The sequence below is a fragment of the Odontesthes bonariensis genome, chromosome 15 (genome assembly GCF_027942865.1).
Source record: "Odontesthes bonariensis isolate fOdoBon6 chromosome 15, fOdoBon6.hap1, whole genome shotgun sequence".
NCBI classification, from domain to species: domain Eukaryota; kingdom Metazoa; phylum Chordata; class Actinopteri; order Atheriniformes; family Atherinopsidae; genus Odontesthes; species Odontesthes bonariensis.
Genome location: NC_134520.1, coordinates 19392344 through 19406521, shown reverse-complemented (window position 1 = coordinate 19406521; position 14178 = coordinate 19392344). Strand labels below are relative to the sequence as shown.

Sequence of the window (14178 nt, the reverse complement as noted above, 5' to 3'; positions counted from 1 at the left end):
GCTGGGAAAACACACTGCGAGGGCAACAATTTTCCTCCGCTTCAATAAAGTCTTTGTAGTGTTGGCGATTGCGGAGGATCAACAGACGCCTTTACTGCTCTTGTAACTGTCACCACTCTCGTATCAACAGAGGATGCATTTAGGCAACGAGAGGAGGATTATAAGAGCATTTTTATATGGCTTGCAAATGTATATTGCCACTCAAGCTATCAGGGAGCTAAGCAGTAGCTAAGTGACGATAGGTTTTTTATAGGATCACATTTACTCCACAGAAACCTCATGGCGTTATCAAAGCCGACGAGTGGACGGGCAGAATAAAACAATCCGGCAGCACACCAAGCTGCAGGAGTAAAAAGTAACTTCAGGGTCAAACACATCACTTTGGGGGAGTCTAAATCTAAATGCTGAAAGCTTTTCCTTCACCGACAGCCTCTTCTTTTAACCTCGTGTCCTCGTCTATTCCGTAAACTGAACTTCATATCTTTACAAGCCTTTTTTAACTATATCAACAAACAGCGCGTTGGCACCAAGATTTATCTAGCCATCCACATTTCATGTTCACTCGCATGTGAACATTACATTTTTTTTTTTGTTTCCGTGTAAACATTTCTTATCAGATTTCTGCCTCCTACCGATTCCCACTCCAAGTTCCAGGTTAATGTGACAGGTCTCAACAGAAATGCCATGTCGGAGGACGCAGGTCGGAGGAAAGTACCGGTTTTGCCAACTGAAACCATGCTCATCTGTGTACTGGTGCCTACAGCCATTTTGCACAGCAGAAGCATTCAGATGGAACTCGCTACTTAGAAAAAGCTTAATTTGAGCATTATTTTAAACTTATAAGATGTCAGCTTTCTCTGAGAGCTCCAACAAAAGATGAATCAGGGAAAACAAATACAGAATTGACCATCGAAAGAAAAACAGATTCACTCAGTGTCACATAGAACATAAACTGACGGCTCTCACACACTCGTCTTTGTTCCAAAGTGGCCCTTGCGAGCCTCTCCGGGGTGTATGCATTTGTCCGTCTCCTACTCTGTACTAAGTTTGGGACCCCTCTTCCTCTACCCCCTTCCTGTACTCGCCCAGTCCCTGACCTGTGCGTTTCAACCCGGGGTCACATTCTCCCAATAACCCTCACACCCTTTAGCAGGAGCTTTATTGGTGGTTACCGTAGACCACCATCAAAGCTCCCTCTTACTGAAGATGGTGCTGCTTTCCCAGCCACTCAGCGTGTCCTCAATTGGGCTAGACTCCCCAAAGGATACCCGTGAGTACCCCCCCCCCCCAAAAAAACCCGAGAGACTTGTTAAATGGTCAGCAAAGTGAACGGTCTGGGCACCACTACGTGGAAATAGTTGGGTTTGGAAGCGACTTCGAGGATGGGGAAGTCTTATGAGGATACGAGAGTTCAGTTCAGGAAAAAGCAAACTTAGAAACACAAAAATTCATTTCAGAATTGACTTTCGAGGTTTTTGGGGGGTCCACACATGTTCTCGAGATATAAGGAGCAACTGTTCTATTACTCAACGGGACCAGGTTACTCGTGGACCAGGAAAGGTCTTCAGAAGGCGTAAGGTGAGTAGAAACTCCACTAACCCTTTCTCAACCTGTGACAAAGACTTCTTTCCCCAGAAGGTGAAGAATTTCAAATGTCCGGGCATCTCTCCCAAACCCCTTCAGCTGAGCTGTTGAACCACCTCGAAGCCACCTGTTAAATTCCACGAAGTTGACGGAGCATAACAGTCACCTGTTCCAAACACAGTACAGTAGCTCGTGGCCACAGACGATGTTAAGCCCCCAACACACGGCTCCGAGCTGAGTGCGCGCAGAGCTGCCCTGAAGCAGCAGCCATGCAGAGAGTCGATGGCGCTCCCTTAGATATCTGATATAAGAGCAGTGAAAGTGCGTTTTACACAACACGCTGCATATAATACATCCCTGCGTGTGAGAACTCCTGCCGTCACACCCGATATACAAACCTACACCCGTGGACTGACATGAGTGCGCACCGATCCACAGTATGACAGACACTACACACACGGGGACGTTTGGTGTTCTCAGTCTGTTACAGTAGTTCCTTTCTTTGATGATCAGGTAACCCCCGCCCTTCGTTGAAGGCATTCTCTCTGCAATGAGGAACAAAGTAAAGAACGGTACCTGCTCCATAAGGCGAGCAGATCTGAGCTGAATAAAATCTGGCAAGCGGCTTAAGAATCTCTGGTGGGAAGATTTCAGCAGTGCTTTCTGAGAACCCAGTACTGTCAGCCTAAAGCATGGCACATCAAATGTTATTTCCCTGACGTCAAACGATCACCCAGGGTTATTAATAGTGATTCAGGTTTAAGATGAAGTCACCGGTCTGTTAGCGCACCTTTTTAAGATTAAAAAAAAAAAAAAAAGGCTCACCTCTTGTGACAATAAGTGTGTGTACATGCGTACATACATAACAAGTCTCCTGGTTTTGATCAGGTTTCTACAGAAAGTCATTTTGTTATGTGCACATATATACGTACATAATCAAATAAATGATTCAAACCTGAACAGCTGAAATGCTGAGGAATCAATGCACACCTACCCAAAACACACCAAGGCCTTGTATTCAGACTTTTCAGCTTACTTGGAACATAAGAAATCTTTCAAAATCTTAGATTTGCACAGCAGCGTTTATCCTTTGTCTGGTGAAAGGAAGTAGTGAGTTTTCACAGAGAAGCCCCTGAATTTAAATGCCGCGTGAAAAGCAACCATGTTAGGGATGGCTGTCAGCTGACAAGTCAGCACCAGATATTAGTTAGAATTTGTATGTTTTTTTTTTGTTTGTTTTTTTTCCATCTGCGAGCCTGTTTGAGTTTTATGTCTTTTGAACACCGTCATCCTTACTCTCTTGGACTCCTTCAAAGAGCGGTTTGAGGGTTAAGGCCTGATATTAAGGTGACATTTAGGTTTAGGCTATGCTCAGTGCAAAGAGATGAAGTTGGACATTTAGCTGTGTTGCGAAGGCTCGGCGTGTCCTCGCAAACAAACAGAAACGTGGAGTGCGGTGTTGATGTCGGAACTAGAAGCAGGATGTCACCTGATCTGCCCAAACACCTGAAAACAATCTCCTTCCCGAAACCCCAGGGAGGGTCCTGTTATTTTCCTCCCTCCTACAAAAACAATTTCAAGCAATCCTTTCTCCGCACCTCTCGGCTCGACTGCCCGTATTCTCATTTCTGACACATTGCTTCACAGCTTGGTGGTTTACATTAGCTGGCACGCAAAACTATTAATGAAATAAACATTTGCAGGGGTGTCAGAGCTTGGCCTTTCTGTTAAACACGTGTGCATCCAGCCATCGAGCCGTTTCTCTTTTTCCTTGCAACCCCACATATAAATAACCCACCAACAAACTCCCTTCCGACTCGTATAGCTCAGCAGTAGGAAGTACTTTGGACAAAGGCAGGAAGCAATGAGGAAGTCCTGTCAGACAACTTGGGCTGTAACAACCACTTGCCTGCCAAAACAACTCCACAGAGCAGCGTACATCAAACCACACGTGCACACAGGGAATTCAAACTGTCAGCCTCATTAGGAAGAAATACCCCACTCTGTCTCAACACCTGCTTGTCCTCACTTAACAGATTGGAAAAGAAGCAGGCTGAAGAAATAAGGAATTTCCTCTTTCCTCCTTGACACAGAGCTGCAACATTAGCCATGCATTTCGTTCCAGCATGCTGGGACCTCCCAAGGTCCGGCTGTCTCCACACCAGAGGAAACTTCAGCTTCTCCGGTTAAGAGAAGCAGGCAGCTTGGTCAGCGTGCTTCACTTAGTTTTGTGTGTACAACTGTGCGAATAGTTGTCCAAATGTGTAGGTTGCACTTTAGTATAAGCATGTATGCTTTCTGTGTGTGTGTGTGTGTGTGCGTGTACACCGAGCAGGATGTGGGAGTGCCAGCCCATTGATGAGCTGGAGGAGCGAGGAGAGATAGTTTTCCAGATCCCCCGGGGCGCTCAGCTAGCACTGCCTGCCTGCTACGCTCTGCACGAATGGAGCGGGCTACGCTCACACATGCACGCACAGAACTGATGCCAGCTTATCAAAGTTAATTTGGATTTGTTAACAAGGATGCAAGCTGCTGGGAAGGAAAACACAAGAGCGTGATTACTACCTCTCCCCCTCCATATGCCTGGTTCTATCCTTCCTTTCTCCCGTTTCTCTCTTTTAGTTTTTTCTATTTTTTGTCTCTTTTGCCTCTCTCCTTGTCCTTTTCAAGATCTTCAAACAGAAATAAATGAGTGCGATTGCATGCTGATGTAAGGCAAGCCACCACTGAAAAGCTTTAACTGTCGCAATCGGACAGCATCAAAGAGGAGCTCGCCCGTGTCTACAGCAATAAACGGGAGAAAGATGAGAACAAGCGTGTGCAGTTCTTTGCTCTGTTTGTGCGAGGGTCTCGCTATCAGGATCACATCAGAGCAATTCACTTTACTCGAGAACAGGAATGGAAGAGGAAATTGGAAACGATTTTAAAAAAACGATCATTTAAGTGGTTCCTGTTTTAATTCAAAGGAGGATTCTGGTTTGCGTTTTTTTTTTTTTTTCCCCTCACCTCTTTGGAGGGGAAGCGGTTTCAAATGACAAAATTAGAGAAGCAGCAAAACATGACGGTTTATGTCTGATGTTATCAGAGCAACATACTAACAATTTTGTCATGCAGAACAAGCTATAAACGAACCCTAAAAGTGGCACGTGAACTGTAAAACTAGCACCCACTTTCAGGAGGCCAAGTAACCTCCGATGTAGGATGGTGTTTCTCTGCAGTGCGTCAAAGTGGACCAAAGGCTCCACGCTGTGATTATTCCGTCGCTTTTTCCAACGGTTTCGAGACAAAGTGAGACACATGAGTAAAAATATGACCTGTAGATATTTCCTATATATATATGTGTGTGTGTGTGTGTGTGTGTGTGTGTGTGTGTGTGTGTGCGTGCATTCTTCTCATATTCATTTCTAAAACTGCTGACCACAGAGAAGCAGCAAATTAGTGTGTGGCGGTGGGTGACTGGCATTCGACACAAACAAACACCCCCCCTCTATGAATGGAGGCGTTCGGCGCAGGGACTCGATAAATGAGCAAAAGGTTGTCGCTTCACAGTCAAATTTAAAGAAGCATTTGAATATCAGTTCTGAGGTTTGTATCGGTTCGCACTGAATGAACACCCAGAGGTTTTATGGTTAATAATACATGCACTGAAATAAATAAAAAAAAAAAAAAAAACAGGACTTTAACAAGGCGGTAAACTTAATCGGATATGCCGTACACTCACATATATGAACGATCGGGTGCAACCAGTATGGAAGTACAATACCATCTTTTATATTCTATTACCTGTGAATTACTCATGTCAGATACTACCCAACACTGTAATACGCGTACGAGGCCTTTATTCGTCAGTTAACATGGCTGATAACAAACTGTGTTTTTCTTCATTCTTTTAAACTATTTATTGTACAATTCTGAGGCACTTTTAAAGCTTTTTTTTTACAGAAACGCCTCAGCACCGTCGAGCAGTCGATCTGCATGAGTTTATATTCTCGTCTTTCCTGCGTCGCTGAACAAAACGGCTAATTAGAAACAGCAGCTTTGGGAAAATCTCTTTCATTCAGATCCCATTAAAAACGACTATAGACGCTGAACCGGAGAAAGGATGGGATAGAAGACTGCGAGAGTCTGAGAAGGAGCCCGAGTAGAAACACTCTTGCACTACAATTAAGAAGCGGGGCTGGGAAAGTGTTTTTGTTTGGTTGTGGGCGATGGCCAACAGCACGCTTCACTGAGTGCAACAATCCTAAATACTGTCACCCCCCCCCCCTCTCTCTCTCTCTTGAGCCTTCTTTAACTTGGCAACTTGCCACACTGGCAAAAGTCTGTGTGTGTGGTATCTGAGTGCATTTTATGCGTGTGTGTACCTGGGAGCCGCACTTCAAATGCCCCGCCATGTTTGTTTAGCTCTGTTTATTTTGCTTCGCCCGACCCCCTTCTCTTCCCCTCCTGGCCTCCTCATCTTTTCCACACGGAGGCTCCCGTTTCATTTGATAGCATGAGAAATAAAACACTAATGGAAATGTGTCCGATGAAAATCAAAATTATTAGACCAGGAAACGGTACAGTACAAAGCGCAGGAGAAAAAAGGCATTTCGTAGTTTTACAAGGGGTCAAATGAGGAAGTATTTTGCCCAAACAGTCATTTTCTGAAGGCTCGAGTAGAAAATGTCCTCTTTGTCTGTTCCTCTTCTACGCTGCGCTGGAGAGACGTGTTCGGTTGCCGTTGCTGGGACACAATTCTGGCAGTAGACGAACACAAATACTGGAACAAAGATAGCAACTTGGTGAACTCGCACTCTGAATCCTCATAATAGCTTTGGCTAAACCCTTGGTTTTGCACTGAGGAGAGAACATTACCCGCACGTGGGACGTCAGTGCCGTTTTTAAGACAACACAGATGCAATCACTTGCAAATGTGTTCAACCTTTTACAACCTTTTATAGGTCTGCTGTAATGAGTTCATCTCTGTTGGAGGCCAACAACTGCACCGACAAGGAAACTAAGAAAAGAACAGCATGCATCATTTGCTACAGTATAAATGTTCACTTTCACTTCTGGTCTTGCTCTCCTGTTGGCTCTCCTGTTATAAAAAATAAAAATAAAAAGATTCAAGAAGGATATTTTAATATTCAAACTGTACGTTGACGCAACACCTCGTCGTCCCCCCCCCCCCTCACGTTCCATATGCCAGACCCGCTCTGATTGGTCCAAACGCGACAGAGTGCGCATTAGCTGCTAATTCTTTGTTTGATCAACTCTGCAGGGATTATGTAAATGTGTTTACATGGCGATGTACTGACAGCCCGGACAGTAAAGACACGATTACGGGGAGTTCAGGAGCAGTGCCCCCCCCCCCCCTTTTTTTTTTTAAAAACACAATATTATTTAAAAACACGACAGAGTCGCACGGTCTCTTTGCTGAATCTCCACAGCTGGGTGATGTCCAACTTAAATTCACCTCTGGTCAGGAGAAGGTTCACAAAGCCTGTCTGAGGACGCATGGGCACCCATTTAGATCGACCACCGTCTAAGAAGAGCCCCCTGTGTGACTTTGACAGCCTCTAAAGGTGCAGGTGTAACACAGAAAGCTTTCCCCCTCTGTGACTTCAGTCAGTCGGAGCTGAAGCTGAGACTCTGCGTCTGTGTGCGGGGAAGCAATCGCAGGGCACAATAAAGCACGTAGGCGAAGACACAGTGAACTCTGACCTGAAAAGCTTTCTCTCCTCCTGCTTGTGTGTGTATGTTTTTGTGTGCATGAGTTGTGCAAGCAAAGCGCTGGCTGGTGCGTAAGGTTGGACACAGTGTGCCAGGCCCCAGGAGCAGATAGAGCCTTAACTAAACAGGAGGTTGAGTGTTTGCTCCCATTCCCTCTTTCTGCCTTTGTCTCATCTTTAAATTCGCTCATCTCGATTCCTTCATTCAATCTCTTATTTTTAAATTCTTTTCAGCTACTTTAAAACTGCTGTCCACTATTAATATCATTCGTTTAATGTTCTACAGCAAAACAACATTTCTCTAGGTCTGTGTTAGCACAAACACGCAGAGGTGGGTAGTAACGAGTTACATTTACTCCGTTACATTTACTTGAGTATGTTTTTGAAAAAATTATACTTCTCTGAGTAGTTTTAAATCACTATACTTTTTACTTTTACTTGAGTAGATTTGTGAAGAAGAAACTGTACTCTTACTCCGCTTCATTAGGCTACAATGAGCTCGTTACTTTTCTTCTTACCTCTTTGGTATTCTACGCGTCATTATTTTTTATCTCCCCTGCGTACGCCTCATTTTAATGTTTTATTTTGACAGAGAGAGAGACTTCTGCCAAAGGCTCTACCACGTGACTGTGTTTCACCAATCAAACGTAGCCGTGCAGTCTCGTCACGTGACCATACTCAATCGTAGCTTTACAATCTACAGTCGTAGCAAACAAAAAAAGAAACAGATGAAAAATGTCAGAATCAACGGTCGGAAATGAAGACACAGACAAGGCCTCATACTGAAAGCATGTTTATCTTACAAAGAGTGAGAAACTCTTTCCATGAATAGGTGAATGTTTGTAAACATTTCCTAAGTCTCTTTTTTTTATTGAAGTACTTGAATTAAACCTTGATATTTTTAATTTAAGCTATTTTGTAATTAATTTTTATTTATTTTATCAATTTGCCTAAAGATGATGATTTTGTATTTTTTTCTGTCTGATTGAATGCTTGTGTTAACAAATAAATCAGACGTTACTCAACATTTACTCAGTTTTTTCACCAAGCACTTTTTTACTCTTACTCGAGTAATTACTTGGATGACTACTTTTTACTTTTACTTGACTCATATTATTCTGAAGTAACAGTACTTTTACTTGAGTACAATTTTTGGCTACTCTACCCACCTCTGCAAACACGTTTTATTCATACCGGATTCATCGCGTGCCAGCATGTTGCATCGCCCTACATACGCACCTTAGTCGGCAATATCCAAACCCCGCTGATCTCAGACCAGACAACCATCTCCTTCCTTTCTTAAGATATTTTTGCTCCAGTCTCCTTCCTTCCAGTCACACATCTCACATCGGTAGCCAACACGCTTCAATTTCTAAACAGAGACGACTGCTTTGATTTTCTGCTGTCTATAGCGTCATCCATGTACACGGTGGCCAGTGTAGGACTGAGAGGAATTCATTTTCTGAAAGCCATTCAAAGCTGATTCAGGCAAAAACAAGTATGTGACTGTGTTAAAAAAAAAGAAATTTAAAAATCAGCAGCAGGAGTTTGCGATGCCCTGCTCTGCAGCACACACATTTAAAAAAAAAAAAAAAACACCTCACAACAGAAAGCAAAACAACCTGCAACATTCACTCGGGCAACAGAGCCGCGGTGACTCGTGACCGCTTGTAAAAGCTGACAAAAATTGCAGCTTGCACTTGACAAAAAAACAACTACTGTACTGGATCGCCACATCTGAATAGCAACCTGCACAGAGTCGTAAATACACAGCGCACACACTAATTACACATGTAAGCCAGATATGTGTACATACAAAGCGGAGAATACAGCGCCTGAGCGATGATTGGCAGTTCCCATACACGCTGTTTTGGTTACATACGAGTTATGGTGACATTGACACAGATTTACATGTCCACACACATATGTACAGTGGTTTTCCTGCTTGTAAGGAGCCGTGTAAGATCAGAGGAATGCAGGCTCTCCCCTGACTTTTACCTTAGGCGGGTGGGACCCTATAAAAACAACAACAACAAAAAAAAAAAAAAAAAAAAAGACACCACATTTTCCACTCACACATAAACTTTAATGCTGCGTCTAATGTTCCGACACCCTGCGCCCGCATCTGTGTCTATGATTACATCCAAGTTTATAAACTCTCGAGTTTTCATTCACAGGAGCTCTAATTAAACATCCCTATAGTTTCCTCATGCCACCACCCTGCATGCACCTCGCTGTGCAGCGCTTCATTTCCTCATATACCATAGATTTACAGCTACATCTGTTTACATCAAGCCGCAAGATAAAGCAGATTACTGCTCAGTGGCAGCGTTTGGCTGCTGCGAGCCAAAAACACATCTGTGGCAATGTGGACCCATAGCTCTCACTTCTATTGGGGACTCGCAGTTATACGTACAGCACATCAAACACACAAATGTTTGAGGAACAGTCAGGCATCACATCGTGTTCTAGGAACGGCTCCTGCTTTTGACGCTCAGCTCTCAACTTAACTGGCTCCCGTCACACCGCACAGAGCGCAGCGTCGTCGCTGCTCCCCCGGCCTGTCTGAGGAGAGGGAGACGTGAGCACACATGCAAGACGCTTGCTTAGTCCAAAGAGTAAAGAGTTTGCAGGGCGTGAATGCGGAGGGGAAAGAGTGGAGATAGGAAAAGGGTAAAAGTAGATTAAAACCCTATCAAATTTACCAGTCTAATGATTATCATAAAGTTCCAAACCCCTGGCAGCATAAACACCAACAGCTCAATCTAAAAACGGAACATACGTATGTGGCCCGCTTGCTGAGTGGATGTGCCGGTGAAGTCTGCAAATCAACATCTGCAGACTACAGCAGACTATGATGGAGAGAAAGTTACTGAGCGGACATAAGCTGTTACCACTGGCAAAAAAAAACAATGTAGATGCTGGCATCACCACCTGTACAGTGGTAGTTTCTTATTAACCAAAATAAAGACCAATGCTTGTGCGCATATGAGAGGAAAATAGAAATAGAGAGCCATTTCCTCAACCGCTTTCCCCGAATCGAGACCTGGCCGAAAAAAAAAATACAAAAAACGAGGAGCCAACATTATATGCAGGATGCAACGGTCGATGTATAAACATGGCCGAGATTGTTATTCTTTGAACTCTGGCCTCGCTGTCAGACACAGAGAGAGAAGAGAAAAAGAAACACAAGCTATAATCACCTTAAGGAAATAAGTATCTCTCTGTGTGTCTTACAATAGAAGACAGTCTGTGTGTTTATGTCAAAAGAGGAAAAGCTGGCTGACCGACATACTGGCAGAGCAGCTGAGACACAGCGCAAACCCACAGCTCATTTTAACCAAAAGAATTAAAAAACAAAAAAAAAAAAAAAAAAAAAAAAAAAAGAAAAAGAAGAAGAAGAAAATCTCTACAATGCCTGACATGCCCTGTCCATATCCCCGTCAATAGCTCTGCAGCTCTGACCTTCTCTATTCATTGCGTTTCTCCCCACAACCTGTGAGTGTGCACTCCTCTGAATCAACAATGCAGTGGAAGTCGGCGCATTTCACACATCAGGCTGACCCCGAGCCTATAATTACAGATCATTTGCCCACACAGCGCCAGTCGATGAATGCTAATAGGAGGGCGTTGCAGGTCGACAACCTCTAGCTGCTTGTATCAGCAGCAGCTCTCCATGTTCATAAAAATCATTTCACAAATCATTTGGGATGAAAACATCAGTCGCTCCAATTGATTTTTTTCAGAAAAATCTGTAACGCATATTCTCCTTACGCGTCTCGGTGGGCCATCGTGAGATGGGTTCTGGAAAGGTCCCGTATCATTGTGTCTGCATACCGCTGCCAATCAGTATGGACACCCACCCACCCACCCCACCCCCATGCGCCACGCTTACATATCTGTTATCTTTACATCAGGCCGGTTTCAGAAAATTTGCTACATGGTATGAATTATCAAAGCAGCATCTGAGGAAAAAACAACAATTTCTCCAGCGTTTAGGACTGATTAACACACGAGCACTTACTTCTCTGGCAGTGGCTCTGTGACCAGCATCTTCCCCTAAAGTGTCCGTTGATGGTGGTCTGAGAGCAGTGGGTCTGACCCTGGGCTGTGCCGGGACACACGTTCCCACACTCCCTCTCATTCTTGTTGGCCACAATGAAGTTGTCTTCCACCGAGTCCAGGATCTTGGACCAGTCCAGGGTGTCCAGGTAACACAGGTCTGGATTCTTCTCAACCCTCACAGCACCCCGCGTTATATTCATGAGGCTGTGGAGGCCCAGCTCCTTCAGCTGCAGGTTCTCGTAAATCACGAGAGCGTAGTTGAAGAAGAGATTGTTGCCGCGGATCACCGTCAGGTTGGGAAAGAGATCGCTGAGGGAGTCCAGGCCGTAGACCCTGAACAGCAAGACGTAGTCGGTCACCACTCGCAGTTTGGGGTAGCTCAGGCCTCGGAAGTGCTCGGTCTTGGTCTCAAACATGAGCAGGATCTTTAGGTGGCCCTCGATGATGGTGCAGTTCTCCAGCGACTGGAAGTTGGTCACATTGTTCCGGATGTCTTTGCTCTGGCAAACTGGGGAAGACAGATAGAGAAGACACAAGTTTTTTAGGTTTTTTTTTTAAAAGAGAAGAAGAATACGCCCTTCACTTCATTCTATTTATTTACAGAATTTTATTCAGTTGATATCATTTTATTGGCATATCTTTTAAGCCCTGAACTGAGTATCATTCATAAATCATCTCCAGAATCCCTGAAAAAGAATAATAAATGTTCAAGTATGAACACAGTGATTTATTACAAAAACAAAGCAGTCGAGAAATTCATTCCCACAGAGGAGGCGCTAACTCAGCTTTACAGTTTGGACCAGTTTGAAGGTTTTAGTGTGAGAAGCTCTTCATTTCTACAGACCGTTACATTCAGTTAAGTTTCAAACAAAGCTGCGACTCACAATTCTTTCTGGTATTAATTCATCTCCTCTTGACTTGATTCTTCTCTTAATCAAGGCATCATTTGTTCAATAACTATGAGAAAAGGTGAACATCTCTGTGACAACGCCATAATGCCCAATGGGATGTCATCAAACGGGTAGTATGGTACCCCTAAAAATCACATGCGATTGGTTTTCATGCGACACAAAGAACACTCAAGTATCTTTGATATGCATCTTCTTCCATAAAAGTAATAGTTTGTGAAGGAGTCTGTTTACTGGCTGGACATAAACTTTAAATAACTTATACAGAAAAATAAATGCACACCGCTGTATAAATGGAGGTGCGCATTATTCCTTGCAAGCAGATTCAAATGTGGTTTACAGTGAAACTGCAGTTAGCCTACATGTTCATCCTTAAGTTGCAGCTGTATTAAAAACAACTGAATATGAAGATCAACACGTCCACATTTTTCCATTTAAGCCACCAGCGATTTGCATTAAGCAGAGCAAAACCATTCATGAAGATGTCTCACTCAAATCCCTGCTTTCACATTGTATGGGGGGGGCTTCTCCAACTAAGACACACAAGCACACACACACACGTACACACACACACACACACACACACCAAGCCTCACTCACTCTCTTCCCATGGCATTTCTCCAGAGAGGAAATGGTTGTATGGCACTGTCTGATCTGAATGAATCCGACTTGAAGGGGTTAACAGAAATTAAGCCTGGAGGTAAAATGCTTATCCAAGCTCATTCATAGTCTTTAACTGCTGCACACTGGCACACAAGCACACATTTGGAAAGGCAAATGCATGAACACACGTTTACACACATCAGAGGAGTGGAGAATTCATTAGTGGACAGTTACTTAAGAAGATGAACAGAGAGAGAGAGAGAGAGAGAGAGAGAGAGAGAGAGAGAGAGAGAGAGAGAGAGAGAGAGCGAGAGCGCGCACAACGCTGTTACTTGCTCCACATAATGAGATGCACATTACGGACATATCCTTCGACAGTTGAAGAGAAACGAGTGAGTGAGTGAGTGAGTGAGTGGGGGGGGCGGGGTAAAATGCCTCGAAAGCTAAAGAAGCAGCTATTTCTTCCGCCTTCAGGTTTATGGAGATGACAAAAAGCAACAGTTCAGCTCACACATGGCGTGCTGGGAAAGCGCTGCACTGAAACCAGCAGCTGCCAAACAGAAGAATCCGCCTTTGACAGTCAACCACCCAACATGTCTTCCTATCAAACTGGCAAAGAGAAATGTTGGAAAGGCACAGAGGCAAGTCAAATGTCTCCCAAACAAGAGTCCAGATTCAGAAAACACAAGCTAGTCGACGATAGATGGTGTTAAAATGTTTTGTTTTTTTGTTGGATAAAAGCACACACAGTGCGGTGCTGTCACATCAATTTGCTCTCCATCAACATACGCCTTAAACATAGTGGTAAGCAAAGAGGCCTAAACTCTCTTTTCCCCACATGGCATTACTGCATGTCCCGTGTCGACTATTACACCAACCATCATGTCCTCATTGTCAACATGGGAGGAGAGTGATTTAACAGCAACTTTCAAATGGAGCATTTCAAAATCCATTACGCTAGCTTGGTTAGCATTCCAACAGAACTGTTTTTAATATAAGGAGGCTGAAGATTCACTGGAGAAAAAGAGACATTTACTGCAAATCATTGCAAATAACCAAGGATCTCATTAGTTTTCATGTCAGAATTGTCACCCCCAAATCTTAGATTTGCCAACAATATAAGTACCCTAAACCCAAAAAGAAATAGAATTAAGCGAAAAAGAAACATCAAGGAGGGGCTTAAGCTTGTGCACTAATGGACCATGATCTGATGGCTTCCATCGAGTCTCCTGAAAGTCAGACACTCAATTCCTCATCGCTCTGTACGTCTTTCATGCAGTTTCATGTTGTGAGCCCCATCTGCT

At 43.8% G+C, this 14178-nt stretch overlaps 1 protein-coding gene across 1 annotated transcript in view; it reads right to left on the bottom strand.

Moving 5' to 3' along the window:
* The window catches only part of insrb (insulin receptor b), a 78541-nt gene that overhangs the window by 45750 nt on the left and 18613 nt on the right, over window positions 1-14178 (bottom strand). Inside the window, exon 2 of the mRNA XM_075485384.1 lies at window positions 11323-11871. Coding sequence (XP_075341499.1) covers window positions 11323-11871 — 549 coding nt within the window. The remainder of the gene's footprint in view (window positions 1-11322; window positions 11872-14178) is intronic.